Source organism: Lissotriton vulgaris, chromosome 5 (genome assembly GCF_964263255.1).
Source record: "Lissotriton vulgaris chromosome 5, aLisVul1.2, whole genome shotgun sequence".
Classification (NCBI taxonomy): Eukaryota; Metazoa; Chordata; class Amphibia; order Caudata; family Salamandridae; genus Lissotriton; species Lissotriton vulgaris.
Window position 1 is genome coordinate 1,688,165,055 of NC_141693.1, and position 19,033 is coordinate 1,688,184,087.

Genomic DNA, 19,033 nt, shown 5'->3' on the forward strand with positions numbered 1-19,033 from the left:
TTGGGCGGGGCTCTTCTAATTTGCCCTGTAATTGCAGAGAAAATGGAACCAGAAAGTGGTTGGTCCAGACCTGCGGGACCGGTGGTGAAACAGTTAAAGAACTTAGGTTGGAAAAGATGGGGTCCAACAGGTTGCCCACCACATGAGTGCCCTCTGTAACGTGCTGCATTAACTGGAAGGCTTCTAAGTCTGCCAGGAAACAAGCAACCTCGGCATTTCCCTCATTCTCTAAATGGAGATTAAGATCTACCAGGATGATAAAATGTGCCGACTTACTAGCCAGTGCCCAACCACGCTTAGTAGGTTGTCCCTGAACAAGCTAGACGGTTCTGGGGGCCTGTAAATTAGCAGGCCAGATATAGTGAGATTGTGAGTCAGATGGATTTTAAATAAGGAACAGTCAGGGACTTCCCCTTGCTTGAATATTGATTTGTCCAAGAACTCAGTTACTTTACAAAGAACAACTATTCCCTAGGGGTTCTTTCGTGACGTTCATATGCCCGACTTTACATCAAGCTAAGGCATTCCTAAACACCTTCAAGATATAAATATGCCTTCACTTGGTATGGCAAACTATGGTGGTTCGGAGCAGTTCGACAATCTACTTGCTCGACGCAGCTCACTACAGCAACTGCCGATGGAAGCCGACTCTCCAGCTGCGGCACTGATTAGGAGGCTTCCCTTCTCCTGACGAGAATCCAGCTCCAGTGTTTCCAAGCTCCCCTTGCGGGGTGTTGGGAAATCGAGTCTCGAGACAGAGATACCAGACCTCCTTCATTCTAAACAAAGGTATGGAGCTGATTAGAACCTAGAGAAACCTTTTGTAGATTCTTGGAAAAAACAACTAAACCTATGCTACACAATACTTACCTCTTCCGTTTTTACTAGACTTAGGCTAGTTACATTGGGGTAGGCGTATTTTTAGAAGCACCAGTTGAGTATTTTAGTCTATGTTATTTATGTATGTATTTTTATATGGCTTAGAAACCATACAATGCTATTACAGTATTATTTCATATTACTGTTTCGCTGTACGCATTATACTTTGCAGTCTACATAACGATTGTAGCAGTTCACTTCTCTTGCATGAGAAGGAAGACTGTTCAATAAAGCCTTTTTATTGAAAACGCCTGTCTTAGTATTTCTCTGCAACTCTGTAGAAACGAAGCATGCACGATTGACTGAGTGAAATACTAATTTATTGTTTCAGCGACTCAGAGTTACATATCTTAATCTTGGGAAACAAAGTTGTCATGTTTATGCGGTTGTCAGAAACTAATCCCTTCTTGTGTATTCGAGAAAGTTTCTAGTGACCTCTGAGTTAGCTGGCACACACACAATTAAGTATAGTATATTCAACAGAGAACTAGTCGACATAAGTCCTACGTCAAATCTATAGGATATATTATTCCAATGCGCAGAGCCTATTGGGAATATAGGAACTACACTACACTATGACCCTGCTGAAGAAGGTTATGAAAGTCTACAGCCTGCTGGTCCACTAAGCAAAGCCGACCATTGGACTTCACAGAAGGCAGGAAGGTGAGTGGGGTCGCCATGACGAACTTGAATCAGCACTCCTGGAGTAAATACCAAGTACCTACATTCCCAATTGTCTTTTTTTATGTTTGCTATGACCCGAAAACAGCCAATGCTAAAACAGTACAGAAGTACAGCTAATGTTTCCCTAGCAAAGGGGAATTCATGGAATTGTCGTAGCATAGGGCAAAAAGGGCGGTTGCGGATAACACACTCTTCCTTTTGTGCTATAGAAGTTATTTCTGAATTCAATGGACAAGTATACTGTTCTTATATGTAGAGAAGACTGGTGGATATGGCATTATGGTATACCCACCACAAAGGGATATGTTTAGGACAAAAAGGTCACTGGGTACTAGAGGACAACAGAATTTGTTGGCAATTAATAGGATGCCGGTCTATATTACCGAACCGGTCCATACTCCTCCCATCCAAAAGCATTGTAGTAACATGGGGGCTTATCGGGCAACCTTTGCTACATTCACAATCTCTGGTATCTTCGGGCACTCAGTGACTTTTTGTCCTAAATAAATTCCTGTATACAATAACACTGCATCCTCCAGTCCTCTTTACATGCCTAATGCAATGATATGCAATTGGACTGGCTATGTGGGCCATCCTTTCACTGTGAATACAGTTTACTTTGAGCTACAACGTTTTTGAAAAAGTCGAATTCTGATTTTTGAAAAACTTTTGGCTGTTCATAAGGATTGATCATTTCAACAAGTAGTGAAGTTGACTATATTGAGTGCGTATTGAAAATGATCAGAATAAGACAATATTTTGCCTCCCTAACTTGTGCCTGAAAATAAGAATGTTTAGTTTTTTGGAGGGAGGAGCCAAGATGGCGGACGGGACGAACGTTTGAGCTCCCGGCTCCGCAAGCCGTCCGGCTCCTTTTCATAATCCTGCTCACCCATCCTGACCTACGCCGTCCTACGGCCAGGCATACTAGCGCTGAAGTTGCTGGCGTTCTTTGGGTACCCTTGCCGGCTGAATCGGCGGTAGACTCGGTGTGCTCGCCGACCTCCGGCGCTGCCCCTGGACCCCGAGCTGATGGCCGCCGCAGTACGCTGAAGGACATGGTCGGGGAGACGAGCTGGGGAAAGGCTGTCGACTACGTGGCAGTAAATGCTTGCCCGGGATATCGGAGTTGGACCCTTTTGTCCGGGTTAGACTCCCTCTCGTACTGACGGTGGAGCGGACGCCGCTGAAGCCCCTCACGAGTGCTTTACTCAGCCACTCCGACGGGAGACGGGCGGACTCCATTTTGAAGCGCCTTCCCTGCTGCGGACCGCCGGTGCTCACGGAAGACGGTAGGGGCTCTCATTCTGTGCCGCCCCCGAGTTACGAACGGCGCTTCCCCGGTGGCTGCATTTGTGCTTACTTTGCTGCCGTGGTTGGTTCCCTTATACCACTGATTGCCTGCCGGTGGAGTGGAAATGGTACCTGTCCCTCCTGACGAGACGCTGGCTGCTCCCGTGTCTCCTGTGACTGCGGGCACGTCTGCCCTTGCGTCGAGGACCGTACTGGGGAAGCAGCGGGGTAGTGCGGACCGACATCCAATGCAGGAAGCCCTGACCTGCGGCGATATCCTGGTCGCCCTCTCCGATTTAAGAGCGTCATGGCGGAGCTCGGCCCGGGCACTGGGACGGAAGATTGATGAGGCTGTGTCTGACGCGGGGCGATCCTGGCTGGCTGATCACACACCGCCCTTGTTTCATCCTGGTGGGGATACAATGTTGCGGGCTAAGGAGACGGAGAAGAGGTGTTCTCCTGGCTACAAAGTGATGTGTTTGAACATCGATGTTGCTACAGTTGCTGCAACTCCCTCTACTTCGAAAGCCACGACTTTGTCTACACGCTTCTTATCGTCGCCCTGCTGTTCAGTTTACCTGTCCTCTATTCCCCTCGCTGCTTCTACCACTGGAGTCCCCGTGTTACATTGCGGTGGTGTGAGTGACCCTGCGGCAAAGGGAGTCTTCGTCGTCTTGGACAATGGACTTGCTACGGCCTGGGAACGTTCATCTTCCCCTCCTCTGTTTCCCCTTCCTTGGAAGCGGCCATCTTGCTTCTTTGTTTTGGCTGACGGTGGCCCGCAGCAGTGGCCAGGCCTGGAGAAATTTCGCCGTTCCGGACAGGGTTGATGGTTTGCCTTACGCTGCTTTTACTGGATCGGCTGGCGGAGACCCGGACTGACACGCATTTTGCAACGTTGGCTGAGTTGACTTTAATGTCCTGTTTTTATTTCACGTCACTGTCGATTTATCCCGATGCCTACTTCTGCTGCTGGGGGGCGGATTTGTGTTGGACTGGGGTTCTGGGTGTCATGGATTCTAGTCTACCGGGTTTACAGTTTTTCAACACAGTGTTGTGCATGGCGTAGGAGATGCTGACGGCGAGGGAGACTGGGAGTTCTGTTGTTGGGTGGGCTCCCCCCCGCTTTTCCCTCTTCCTGGGAGCAGTAGATTAGTGCATTCTTTTCTCTCTCCCTATGTTTCTCATGTGATTTTATGGACCTTTTTCTTTTCTCTCTTTACTTGTCTCTATATTTCGGGTTCTCATTTTGGGGCGACAGACACACTGCAAGGGGGGGTAGGCCATAGCCTCGGCATGCGTGTAGGGTGGGGGGTCTTCCTTGGTTCGTTTTTTTTGTTTCTATGGGCCTTATTTTTCTCTTTTTCTGTTCTCTTTCTTATGTGCTTTTTCTTGGGTCAGTGGGTTGGTCTGATGTTGGGAGGGTAGCGGCTGGGTGGGCACAACTCGTTATGCTTCATCATCCTGTGGTTCTAGCTCTGTGCCGCCATTTTAGCTATGTTTATTGTTGGTTGACTCTCCTGATGGACGTTGCCCACTTATTGTTTAGATGGATGTTCTGTGCACTGATCCGTTCTAGCTCTCGTATCTCCTTATATAAAAAATTATTTTAAAATTAACCTTCATAGCTCCTGACACTTGGTGCTCGTGTAATTCAATGTACTACATGTTGCAAACTTCTATGTGCTGACGTGCTACCGAGTGGAAGTATACTTTGCTACTAGGCTTCAGAAGTGTCGCGGCCGGCCGGATGGTTGTAGGCCCGTATTTGTCTTCTGCACAGTGCTAAATAAAGGTTTTCAAAAAAAAAAAAAATAATAAGAATGTTTAGTTTATCACTGAATGCAAAAAATAATTTTGATACATAGTAGTATAAAAATGTTCTCCTTTTGCCCTGTTATGATAAACTTGCTTAAGACAAGCACTTAATAAGGTCCATAAAAAAACACGTTCCAGTACTAGCTGGAATTGGGGCTGGAAGCAAGGAAAGTAAGAGAAAGTGTACAGTGACAGAGAAGATCCATCGTTCTTTTCTATCAACAACCGTGCCAATATACATGTATTAGGACTGGGGTCCCTAGACTTCAGACCAAAGTCACTCGCTCTCTTTTATGCCCCGAACACGTCATCCAGCCAGACTGATGCGCTTAGATGCTGGAACCTAAAGAACTGCAAGAAACCCGGAGCCTCAGAAGGACTCATTGCGAACTAAATAGTGGAAGTTAAATTGAGGACCTCAAGGCGAGGATGTGACATGTTCAAAAATAAAACACTGTATCTGCAGGAAGTGGAATACGGAATGTATGTTCCAAACCTACCTGGCTATTCTAATTTGCCCCCCTAATCCTAAAGACGCCAGCCTACCGTCATTGGACCAGCAAAATGAAAGCCATTTAAACCCGCCCTCAGGGTATGCCATTTCCACGTAGTTTGAACACACATACGGACGTCTCCTCCTGGAATGAGGCGGGAGGAATCCACAACGGCCTCATACTCCTGAAATGCTGGTAATCGGTGTCTGGCCTGGCACGGCCTTCTCCCTTACACTACCAAGCTTTGAAATACGCTGCAGTCTCGCAACACATCTGGGCATACAAAGACCAGCGGCTTCAAGCGCAGCGATGGCCGGCCTCCTCCGAGCAGGCAGACCAGCACAGCTGTTTCTCATTTCTTCCCTGCAAACGCCGGGAGGGAGCCAGCGCGGCATTCCTGGGAGTTCAGACCACAGCCGAGTTCCTGACCTTTCTGCTTCAGACAACTGAGCCCTCCGCTACCCCTCCTGCGCACGAGCCCCGTCAGCAGCCCACGCAGGCCCGGGGCCGAGTCTCGGCACCCAGGCTCCTGTCGCGGTGACCGCGCGCCGTAGCCTCTTCCTGCTTAACCACTTGGCTGCTAAGGCAATATTTTACTTTTCATTGATTTTCCATTGAAATCAATGGAAAGTCCATGACGAGTTACCCTTGTCATTAGCGGCGAAGAGGTTAACTGCCTCCTGTGCCGCGCGCCGCGAACCGCGCAGAACAAAAGAGAAGTTCTTGCAGCGCGTGCACTCATTCCCTCGCGCACGCCCACCCGCAGGAAATAGGCCGGTGCCGCAGCTCTTGGCATGCAATCCACCACTCACAAAGCGAACTTTTCTTGCTTAGATTTACAAAGAAAGCATGTTATAAGGAGGCGAACAAATATACCTAATAGTCTCGGATGCGCGTCATACTATTTTTTTTACCGCATCAATGAATTTAGACCACAAACCTTTTCTGCAACTAGAGCTACTTATGTTCAATGAAAAGGATCTCGAGCCACTAATGTCATTAGTGTTGTAATAGTGACCAAGCCAGACAAGATTACATACATACCAACATTTTAGAAGATAAGTGGGAGATTTAAAAAAAAAATCGGCAGAATGTATTTTTCCCATTAACTTCTGCATAGCTGCCAAGGTTTCAAATCGCTATGTGTGATATTTTCATAATTTTAGTGTCATTATGAGCGACACTACAACGACTATGAGTGACACTTTGTCACAAGCAAAATTAAGCCATGAAGACCAGGGAAACACAAATATCAGAAATTACACCCAATTGAGTAACAAGAAACTCTAAGAAGATCTTAGAACTTCTGCAAAGCATTAGAAATGGAAGGGTAGGAGAGGCACACTCACAGCCTAGGGGTCACAGCCTGGCCGCAGGCTGTAATTTATTTTCAAAAAAGACACAAATAAAAGAGTAAGTTGCACAGCCTTTCTAGTACTAAAAGCAATTAACACATAATTTGTGGCAAAAACAATGTTTACTTAGTTTAATTAGAATAAAAACTTTACCTCGCTCACTCTCTCAGGCACTTGTCATGCAGGATGCAGACTCCTCCGCACATCAGCCGCGGCCCAGTGAGCTGGGGTCACCGATGACGTTGAAGTTCCTCCCGGTCAAATGTGCAGTTACACTGATGCGACCTATATTTGCTGCACAAACTTCCATTACTGACTGTAGTAACAATGGCCTGCCTCATACTGAGTCATTTTCAGCCAGCACTGGTGGGCCTGGGATCGAGTGCGGGCAGGATCTCATATTTCTGCATTACAATTTATTGACTATTTATTACTGGCCGGGGCGGCAGAGAGCAGCTGCTGGCAGGCTGTACCTTGTCATGGTGTCTAGCACTGCAGGTCACCTGCAGTAGACTGCGTTTCGAGCAGCAAGGTCGGAGGAGCTGCTCCTGCACCGCACTCAGTGACTTCTTGATCCTTGAACTTCAAAGCGCTGCCAAAACTTGTCGCCAGCTTGCACTACAGATGGTAGCTGAGCAGGATAGACTTGTGACTCTCCGCGGTCCATGTAGTTCACCGGTGACGGTCGTCAGGGAAGAGGTGTAGTGGACCCGGTCGACTCACGGATCTCCATTTTTAGATAATTTCCCGTCTGTGGCACACGCGATACAAGCACAGTCTGTAACTTTATTCTGTTGAACAGCGGCCGCACAGCGTCCGGGCAGCAGCGTAAGGACGTCCTGCCTTTGTCACAGGTGTGAGTCATGTCCTCAAGGATATAACAAACCCACAGTGCAGTGTCAGATCAATATTGTTACATTGTGTCATAGTAACAGTTTGTGCAACAGACTCTGAGCCAGCCCCAAGCATTCGTGCGCGCTGCCTCTGCTTAATTTCAGTCTTAATGTGGTGCATGAATAATAAAGCTCCAGCTTTACAGCTGAGGAGGCTCTATTAAGCGTGACTTTTGTATTTCAGTGCAGTGGTGCAGAGCACCACACTGAAATGCGTTAGTATCACGCCTGATGCGTGGTACTTGGCAGGCTGCTTCCATTGGAGCCTGAATCGGGTTACTGTCATGTATGAGCAATCTGCTGCTGCCGGATCGGATATTAGAAACGCAAATGTATGTTTTCTTTTCTCTTACTTGTCAAAAGCACGTAGAAAGCGCTATTGCAGGCAGAGAGAGCGTGATGGAAATGTTGTGCACTGCCCTGAAGGAGCAGGTTACTGGCAGTGCATACTCCAAGTTACACAAAACCAGTCCCTGTCCGCTGAAGCATTCAGAGCAATCGGGTTTTTCTGTGCAGGAGGCGGGAGACTAACCTTGAAATCGGTAGTCTCCCACCTGAATCAGGAGGGTTGGCATGTATGAGATTATGTTAGTGGCTACCCCATACATGATTACCAACAGTGATCACCTCGGTGCATCATGCAGAGCTGCCAGCACTAGTGTAAAACTTTTTTTCAGTTTGGAATGCCTCTACCAGTCGCGGCCGGCATGAATCAAGTGTAGGGGGGCGTCAGGTTGCGTGAGGAGCGGTGGAGGGGGGTAATTTACTAATAAAAAAACAAGCATTAGAAATGCAATAGGTCTCGCAGCATTAGAGTTAGTGCTTTTAGAATTGTTAATGGTTTTTTTTGTAAATCTTTAGCATGAGGGTGAGGGTGAGTGAGGGTGGGTGAGGGTGGGTGAGTGAGTGTGAGTGAGGGTGTGTGGGTGAGTGTGGGTGAGTGTGGGTGAGTGTGGGTGAGGGTGAGGGATTGAGGGTGAGGGGTTGAGGGTGAGTGAGGGTGAGGGGTTGAGGGTGAGGGGTTGAGGGTGAGGGGTTGAGGGTGAGTGAGGGTGAGGGTGAATGAGGGTGAGGGGTTGAGGGGTTGGGGGTGAGTGAGGGTGAGGGGTTGAAGGTGAGTGAGGGTGAAGGTGAGTGAGGGTGAGTGTGGGTGAGTGTGGGTGAGTGTGGGTGAGTGTGGGTGAGGGATTGAGGGTGAGGGGTTGAGGGTGGGTGAGGGGTTGAGGGTGGGTGAGGGTGAGTGAGGGTGAGTGAGGGTGAGGGGTTGAGGGTGAGGGGTTGAGGGTGAGTGGGGGTGAGTGAGGGTGAGGGGTTGAGGGTGAGTGAGGGTGAGGGGTTGAGGGTGAGTGAGGATGAGGGGTTGAGGGTGGGTGAGGGTGAGTGTGAGTGAGGGTGAGTGAGGGTGAGGGTGAGTGAAGGTGGGTGAGGGTGAGGGGTTGAGGGTGATTGAGGGTGAGGCGTTGAGGGTGAGTGAGGGTGAGGGGTTGAGGGTGAGGGTGAATGAGGGTGAGGGGTTGAGGGGTTGGGGGTGAGTGAGGGTGAGGGGTTGAAGGTGAGTGAGGGTGAAGGTGAGTGTGGGTGAGTGTGGGTGAGTGTGGGTGAGGGATTGAGGGTGAGGGGTTGAGGGTGGGTGAGGGGTTGAGGGTGGGTGAGGGGTTGAGGGTGAGGGATTGAGGGTGAGGGGTTGTTGGGATAATTATATTTTGTACAGAACAGCGCAAGTGTGTGTTGAGGGTTTTTATCCCTCATCCCTATGAGAGAGGGGTTGGGAGGACGGTTCAAGCAGTGAAGAGGGCGTGGGGGGGTGAGCACGCAAATACAACTGTGTATCGAGATAGCATGTGCTTGCGGTTGCAGAAGGAACAGCTTCAATAACCCAGTGATAGTGCATAGATGGGCAGCCTTCCCAAGTACCACGCACGGCATCTTAATTGCAGCGAATACGCACAGCGAGCACTAACTTTTATTTTCAAGCCGCCTTCAACGCTCACGTGTTTCGGCAGCTTAATTTATGCTAATATCCACTCTTAGCTTTAAGCCGCCTTTGCTCATCATGTTCCCAAAGATATTTAAATGTAACCTAATGAAACAGGTTACCTTTATATATATGGCGAGTCAGCATTAAACTCTAGTTCTAAGCCGCCTTTAACATCTATGTCCTTGAGCACCCTCTCCTAAGCAAGTGTCTCTGCGAGCTCCGCTGTGTTAATGTATTTTAAACAAATGAGTTAGTTTAACTCCACTCGCACCTTAATTGCAGCGAGAACGCACAGTGAGCATTAACCTTTATTTCCAAGCCGCCTTTAAAACTCACGTCCCAGAGCAACGTAACTGATGTTAATATCACTTTTACCTCTAAGCCGCCTTTGCTTATCGTGTTCCCAATGATATTTAAATGTACGGCGGGAAGGGGAGGGGGCGGAACGGGGGCGGAGAGGGGAGAGGTGCGAGTAAAATAAACAAAAAAAAAGAAGCCGGAGGGAAGAGAGGGGAGGGGGGAGGAGAAATGCGACACGGCGGGAAGGGGAGGGGGCGGAACGGGGGCGGAGAGCTGAAAAGTGTTGCTGCAACGTGTGGATGCTTGTGAAGGACATCATGTAGTGAAGATGCTCCCTTGGTGTAAGGAGCATAGTAGAGAAGACGTGGTGAGGAGGCTGATAGCTGGTGAGTTCAGGATTTAGCATGCGGCCTGTGCATGTATGTAGGGGACATGCAAAAAGACCAGAGATGTACTTCGATCCTAGGACAACAAGTGAACGGGGTAGCTGGTTAGTATTTTAGAAAGGGTATATGCTGGATCTGTGTCACACGGCGGGTAAAATAAACAAAAAAAAAGAAGCCGGAGGGAAGAGAGGGGAGGGGGGAGGAGAAATGCGACACGGCGGGAAGGGGAGGGGGCGGAACGGGGGCGGAGAGGGGAGAGGTGCGAGTAAAATAAACAAAAAAAAAGAAGCCGGAGGGAAGAGAGGGGAGGGGGGAGGAGAAATGCGACACGGCGGGAAGGGGAGGGGGCGGAACGGGGGCGGAGAGGGGAGGAGCGGGTAAACAAAGACGGACATGCACGCGCCCGTGACTTTTAAGGTCAATGCACATGCGCATAAGCTTAATGCGCATGCGCATTGACCTTAAAAGTCACGGGCACTGCAAGGAATCGCCACGATTCCTTGCAAGTTAGAAAAGAGTCGATGAGCCCCTATAGTCTCGCTTGCTCGATGCGCATGCGCATCGACAGGCGAGACCTAAAAACCACTTACCTTTGCCTCCGGTCCCGGACTCCCGCGTCACATCTCTATTCTCTGCTCACAGGAAGCAGAAACAGGCAGGCTCCCTCTCTTCCCCTAAGCAAATCACAATGCTGCAACCGCAGCGTTGTGATTGGCTAGGACGCCATCCTTACAGGCATCTATGGGGAGGCTGTTTTCTTCATACAGGCTGCGCAGCAGCCTACATGAAGAAAACGGAGAGTGCTATGCGACCAAACAGTCAGCGCCCATAACATTGGGCTAGCCACACCTCCCCGACCGGACTACCCACCCGCCCCCAACCAGGCATACCCTTCTTCTGCTTTCTCACAGTGAGAGCTGCAGAAATGTAAATTGGTTTTTATGCCATTTTACGTTTGTGCTTCTTGCACTGCGAGAAAGCAGTCGGGCGACGCTCCGACGCCCACGTGGAGGAGCCGCCCCTGGGCCCCCGTACATGGGTATTACCGAGCAGCCATAGCTGCAATGTGCCAGGCACCAGGGTCATATTACATGATTTTTCACTCAAATATAGTCTTTACATATATTTTGGAAATCCATTTTCTCTAAACGTCAGCTTATGAGTTCTGAAAACGGACACATTTTCATCGCGAAGACACCTTTCAATTTTGGGATCCTCATTTTAATTTAACCAAACAAAAGCTTCTAATTTAGTACGCTTTGCTGCACACTGCAGAGCTACTTGCTGGAAGCTGAAGAGCTACCAGTATCTCACGAGCTACTCGTTTGAGGGCCTGACTTAGACAATGGCCTGCAGCAGTAGTGCAGGCACTAATAATGTCTGGTAGGCTGCAATGTGCTGAGAGCCTATGCTGCGAACAGGGTTGGACTGGAGTATGGGGCCATCAGGCAGTGCCCGATGGGCCGGTCTGACAGATCACTGTGTGGGCCATTTTTTCTCCGTTTGTGGGACTGTTTCATGGCCAGGTTAGCTGTTTTTTTACTGTAATTCCCTCATATCACCATAAGCATTCCCTGAAGCAAACACAAAACCATGCAATCTCCCATACATTGCATAATACCCATACAGCGTGTCTTTGCATGTTCAAAACTGGGCCGATATATAAATGTGCACCACTTATCTTAGCTATATTATTCACTGACAGGGGGCACTTTTAGTTTTATGCCCAGATCTACTTTTTGTTCCAGTCTGACTCTGGCTACAGAAGCATCTCCCTTAAACGATGCAGTACTATTCTTGTGTTTTGGGCGCTGCTAGCAAGATAAATCAATGTGTTAAGTTGTTCGGAAGTTTTCATGTGTGAGTTCAATGTGTTCTATGAAGCCCTAAAAACATGCATGTCAACATTTTCAAAGTGGGAGATTTTTGGGGAGGAAACAATCGGGGGAGTAGATTTTCCCTATTGGCTTCTATTGAGGCACAGCATTTTTTGGCTTCCAAAATCATAGTCTCCCACCTCAATTGGGTCCATAGGCATGTATGGAAAAAAAAGGTTTTTGTTGGGGGTGGAAAGCAGGGTACGGAGCATACACTACCCTACCTACATTTTATTCAGTCCAATCAAGATGCCATATAATTCACTCTGAAAAGTGACCCTGAAATCAAGCACAAATTCTGACACCAGAAGTCCGTCGCAGAGGTTTCTCTTCCTTACCGTTGATGTAAGTCTGTTCATGCACCTCATTGATGCTCAGCAGGTTGGCGCCCTGCTGCTCGCAGCTCTTCCAGGCCTCGCTCCAGGATAGGGCGGCCTGATAGTTAAACTGGTAGCAGCTGTTCGTGACCGGGTCCTTGTCCCAGAAGGTCTCACAATCGTCAGCTGCAGGGTGGAAAAGGAAATACAGTTATACACATTGTGTCCTGAAGGCAGTACAGCAGCTCTTGGTATTGGCTGAGCCTCTGCAGGAGTTGGTACTACTTACAGTAGGCGGTGTGTTACTCACTGAATGTGTGGTACTCTGTGAATGTGCACACTCCATGCTGAATGATTCTATGAAAGTGTTATTACTGTACCGCGAGTACTGGGTGACACTCAAGGTAGTATTACTACTGTACACCGTGTGTCAGTTGTTTGTATGCAGGTGTTAATACTGCTGAGCACTTGATACTATTTGAAGGTGTTGATAAAGTAATACTCCATGTGGTTTGCTCGGAAAAGATGTTAATACTACTCTACACAGGGTATTGTATAAACTCTGAGAAGGCGTTAACACTACTGTACAGCGGTTGTTATATAAATTATATGAAGTTGTTAATACTACTGAACACAGGGTATTGTATAAAATCTCGGAAGGTGTTAATACTACGCTGAAGAAGTTAATAGTGCTGAACGCTATTTTGTGTTACTCACAGAGGTGTTAATAATACTGTACCCTGGATGTTTTGTTACTCTGAAAGTGTTAATACTACTGTTCACTGGTTGGTACATACACTTTCGGAAGATGTTAATACTACTGCACAAATACTGTACACTGGGCGGAATATTACCCTGTGAAGTGTTAATACTACTGTACACTGGGAGGTATATTACCCTGTGAAGTAATAATGCTACTGTACACTGGTGGTATATTACCCTGTGAAGTGTTAATACTACTGTACACTGGGTGGTATATTAACCCGTGAAGTGTTAATACTACTGTACACTGGGTGGTATATTACCCTATGAAGTGTTAATACTACTGTACACTGGGAGGTATATTACCCTGTGAAGTATTAATACTACTGTACACTGGGTGGTATATAACCCTGTGAAGTAATAATGCTACTGTACACTGGTGGTATATTACCCTGTGAAGTGTTAATACTACTGTACACTGGGAGGTATATTACCCTGTGAAGTATTAATACTACTGTACACTGGTGGTATATTACCCTGTGACTTGTTAATACTACTGTACACTGGGTGTTGTATAAACTCCATGGAGGTGTTAATACTACTGTACACTGGGTGGTATATTACCCTATGACTTGTTAATACTACTGTACACTGGGTGTTGTATAAACTCTATGGAGGTGTTAATACTACTGTACACTGGGTGTTGTATAAACTCCATGGAGGTGTTAATACTACTGTACACTGGGTGGTATATTACCCTGTGACGTGTTAATACTACTGTACACTGGGTGTTGTATAAACTCTATGGAGGTATTAATACTACTGTAAACTGGGTGGTATATTACCCTGTGAAGTGTTAATACTACTGTACACTGGGTGTTGTATAAACTCTATGGAGGTGTTAATACTACTGTACACTGGGTGGTATATTACCATGTGGAGTGTTAATACTACTGTACACTGGGTGGTATATTACCCTGTGACGTGTTAATACTACTGTACACTGGGTGTTGTATACACTCTATGGAGGTGTTAATACTACTGTACACTGGGTGATATATTACCCAGTGAAGTGTTAATACTACTGTACACTGGGAGGTATATTACCCTGTGAAGTATTAATACTACTGTACACTGGTGGTATATTACCCTGTGACTTGTTAATACTACTGTACACTGGGTGTTGCATAAACTCTATGGAGGTGTTAATACTACTGTACACTCGGTGTTGTATAATCTCTATGGAGGTGTTAATACTACTGTACACTGGGTGTTGTATAAACTCGATGGAGGTGTTAATACTACTGTACACTGGGTGTTGTATAAACTCTATGGAGGTCTTTGTACACTGGGTGGTATATTACCATGTGAAGTGTTAATACTACTGTACACTGGGTGGTATATTACCCTGTGACTTGTTAATACTACTGTACACTGGGTGTTGTATAAACTCTATGGAGGTGTTAATACTACTGTACACTGGGTGTTATATAAACTCTATGGAGATGTTAATACTACTGTACACTGGGTGTTGTATAAACTCTGGAGGTGTTAATACTACTGTACACTGGGTGGTATATTACCCTGTGACTTGTTAATACTACTGTACACTGGGTGTTGTATAAACTCTATGGAGGTGTTAATACTACTGTACACTGGGTGTTGTATAAACTCTGTGGAGGTGTTAATACTACTGTACACTGGGTGTTGTATAAACTCTATGGAGGTGTTAATACTACTGTACACTGGGTGTTGTATAAACTCTATGGAGGTGTTAATACTACTGTACACTGGGTGTTGTATAAACTCTATGGAGGTGTTAATACTACTGTACACTGGGTGGTATATTATTTATTTATTTTATTTACTTATTTTATTTATTTATTTAGAAAGTTTTATATAGCGCGGACAAGATCCTTGCAGATATCAGAGCGCTTTACAAAGAGAAGTACATGGGCATGGTTAAACAGATAAATCAATAGGTCAATTAGTACAAGTAGGTGGCAACTAAGCCCAACATGAGTACAAAGTAGTACAAATAGGTGGCTACAAAGCCAAACATGTGAGTAATAGAACAGTTAATACAAAATCAAAAGGGTCAAACATGTAGTATAGTTCGGTGCAGAGTACTAACAGTGATCAAGATAGTAGTTCAGGTGTATTTAGCCATGAGGATAGCTTTTACTTCATTTTTAAAGAGTGTGGTGGAAGAGATAAGTCTGGTTTCGGGCGGGAGAGAGTTCCAGATCCTAGGCGCCATTCCCGAGAAGGAGCGCTTATATGTTTTTTCCTTCCGGAATCTTCGAGGTTTCAACAGAAGATTGTTTGTGCCTCTGGTGTTTGTAGCTCCTCCAGAGATTGTCAGTTTCTGAGCGAGGTATCTGGGTGAGTTTAGATGTACCGCCTTGTGTGTCAGGCAGGCGATTTTCAGATGTATTCTAGGTTCAAATGGCAGCCAGTTCAGGGATTTCAAGTCCGGGGTAATATGGGAGTGTTTTTTTGACCCAGTGATGAGTCTCGCTGCAGCGTTTAGAGAAGCTCTTAGGGGTGCGGTTGTAGTTAGGGGGAGTCCACAGAGGGCGATGCTGCCGTATTCAATTCGAGGGATGACTAGTGCTTGTACTGCGGTTTGGAAGTCTTTGGCTGGGAGGAAGGGTTTAAGTTTCCTCAGAGTGTTGATCTGGAAGTTTGCTCCCTTTGTTGCCTTGCTGATATGTTGCTGCATGCTCAGATTGGTGTTGAGTGTTATGCCTAGGGATTTTGCTGAGTCCACGATGGTGGGTTGGACATTGAGTGCAGTTAGGTCTTTAAGCCAAATTTGAGTGGTGGAGGCCTTCGCTGCAGGTGAGATCAGAAGGAATTCTGTTTTCAGGGCATTGAGTTTGAGATGATTATCGGCCAGCCAGGATTGGGTGCATCTGATCGTTGAGTTCAGGAGCAAGATGTCCTTGGGGGACTGTAATTTGAGATAAAGTTGGGTGTCATCTGCGTACATGTGAAAGTGTACATTGGATGCTTGTAGCAAGGTGGTGAGCGGTTCCATGACTAGGTTAAATAGAGTTGGGGATAGAGAGGATCCTTGGGGGACACCTAGCGTTACGGGTATTGGCGAGGACATCCTGTTGTTGCTCTTGAATTTCTGCGACCTGTTGTGAAGAAAGGAGGTGAACCACTTGAGAACAGTTCCAGATAAGCCCATTCTTGTGTTTAGAAGCTCTAGTAGATTATCATGTTTAACAGTATCAAATGCTGAAGAGAGATCAAGGAGGATGAGGAGGCAGGTGTCGTTCCGGTCTAGCATTTGAAGTGCGTCGTCAATGATGTGAGTCATAGCCGTTTCTGTACTGTGCCCTGCTCGGAAGCCTGACTGGTGCGGGTTGAGGAGATCAAATTGTTCAATGTGTTTAGCCAATTGTAGTTGTGCGCATTTTTCCAGCAGTTTGGCGAGGGTGGGAATATTGGTAATGGGACAGTAATTGTTGAGATCAGAGGGGTCGGCTGTAGGTTTCTTTAGGAGAGGTGTGACCTGACCAACTTTTAGTGAGTTAGGTATGCTTCCCTGTTGGAGAGAGCTGTTGATAATTTTAGTCCAGAGAGGGATAAGCAAGGGGGTAAAGTCTTTTACTGCTGCAGCAGGAAGGGGGTCCATGAGGTGATTGGATGGTTTCAGGGTGCTGAGCAGTTTGCCAATTTCTTCTTCTGAGTATGTGCCAAAGGTTGACCATGTGGCATTGTTTTTTGGTTCAGTGGCTGCTAGGCACTGTGGTTTGGAGTAGAGGCTTGCGTCAATGAGGAGATCGCTCTTTATGTTGTCAGTTTTTTGGGAAAAGAAAGCAGCGAAGTCTTCACAGGATGGCGCCTCACGCGCAGTGATGAGTGGTTGGGGTTGATCCTTGGATTGTGATCTGATTAGCTCAAACAGTTTTCTCGGACGGTTTTTTGCTTGGTCGAGCTGGAGGCTGAAGAAGTCAGATTTTGAAAGTTTTATTTTCCTGAAGTAGGCGTTTCTCTTTTTCTTCAGGTCTTTTAGGTGCATTGCCGAGGGAGCTGATCTCCAGGTACGCACTGCCATTCGCATGTCTCGTCTATCTTCATTGAGTCTCCCGTCGTACCATGGATTGGAGATTTTAGTAGAGGCGAACCCTGTGAAGTGTTAATACTACTGTACACTGGGTGGTATATTACCCTGTGACTTGTTAATACTACTGTACACTGGGTGGTATATTACCCTGTGACGTGTTAATACTACTGTACACTGGGTGGTATATTACCCTGTGACTTGTTAATACTACTGTACACTGAGTGTTGTATAAACTCTATGGAGGTGTTAATACTACTGTACACTGGGTGGTATATTACCTTGTGACGTGTTAATACTACTGTACACTGGGTGTTGTATAAACTCTATGGAGGTGTTAATACTACTGTGCACTGGGTGTTGCATTACTCCATGAAGGTGTTAATTCTACTGCACACTTTGCTCTCTGAAGGCATCAGTACAGCTGTACAGTGGGTGTTCTCACCTGTACGCTGGGTGTTCTGCTACTTTGTCTGAAGGTGTGTTTACTGTTGCACCGGCCCATCAAGGTCCTAATAGCAAAGTACTGATGATTTGGAGTTATTATTATTATTATTATTATGTTTCTTATATAGCGCCTGAATCGACCCCCGAAGGGGTATCTCCGCGCTTGCCGTGGGATCCCGTCCTGGCTTTTCCCTGTGAGATAGCCCCTACAGGGCATCCCCAAGGTGAAAGCCAGGCATCCCGCCGCGGGGGGCCGTTGTGGAGATTAAGCAAGCTTAATGCCCAGAGTTGCAGAGTGTGAACCCATGATTAGGTCAGGCACCGAAGCGAGAATTATCGAGTCCATGGACATTTGAGCTCAAGACCCTGATGCGTCGGGAATTGAACCCTGGTCCCGGGTCTGACCTCTGCTTCAGGGTCTGCCTGCTCTAACCAGTAAGCCACACTTCTCCACTTACTCTGTGAAGGTGTTAATACTATTGTGCACTGCTGTTCTGCTCCTCCTTGTGTTGATGCCATTGTGCACTACGTGCAGAGTGACTCTTAAGGTGGTGCTACTACTGTTCACACACTGCGAGTTACTTCTGAAGGTGGTGAGGCCACACTGGGCGTCAGTGATTCTCTGAAGGTGTCAATGCTGCTGAACGCTGGGTGTTGGGTGACCCAGTGGAGGTGGTGAAGCTGTACTCTTGAGTCAAGGAAATCCTCCCACCACAAAATCCACCATTTGCAGCATGTCACTAGGTACGTTTTTGATAAAGCCGGCAGAGTACTGCATCTGCAACACACCACTCATCTTTTCGGTCACAATATGACTCCCACGTGTCTATTTATTAATGTTGTCGGGATGTTCATGCTGAAAGTTAGTTGCTAGGGTAAACACGTCACTGCAACAGTTTCGTACTGTGATCTTTTATCATTAAAATACTACAGATAAATGCATATATGTGGGTCAGGTTTTCCTTGGGGGACCTCAGGCTTCTAGTGTTTATTCAGTCACGTGAAGGGCGGCAGTTCGGTTGTCCTACATGTGGTTATTTCACACGTAGGTGCTCCTGCTGTACCAGATGAGGCTCTGAGAAGGGTTGAAAGAGGTAATATAAATTACTGTCACCACACGTGGCACACACTCCTGGAAACAGCTGCAAGGAGCACACAGTGGGCCATTTGTCTGTTGGGAGTTATGTAATGGTTTACTGGCTTATTATATCACCTTGTGTACGACTGGGGTTTGCTTTTGAGGGAACTCAGTTCATGATTGGCTGGATTGCCAGTGGAGAATCTGAAAGAACATTCTGCAGAGGCTGTGGTCCAGGGAGGGAAGGACAGAGGTAGCGGGAGAAGAGCGAGTTAGCGAAGTTAGAAGAGAGAAAGCATATCAGTCGGCTGGAACAATATTTATTTGTGCAGTTTCATATAGTACGAACGTTTATTTTTGCAGGTTCGAACAGCACACACATTGCAGTGGGCGTTAAGAGCGCGTTATAATCACAAATTCAAAAGTTACAGGATTGAATATGCAACTAGGGAGA

The 19,033-nt window shown here is 46.8% G+C and overlaps 1 protein-coding gene across 1 annotated transcript in view; it reads right to left on the minus strand.

Moving 5' to 3' along the window:
• Nucleotides 1–19,033, minus strand: part of MRC2 (mannose receptor C-type 2) — a 531,676-nt gene that overhangs the window by 381,778 nt on the left and 130,865 nt on the right. The window contains 1 exon segment of the mRNA XM_086923828.1: nt 12,296–12,460. Within this exon segment, the coding sequence (XP_086779954.1) occupies nt 12,296–12,460 (165 nt within the window).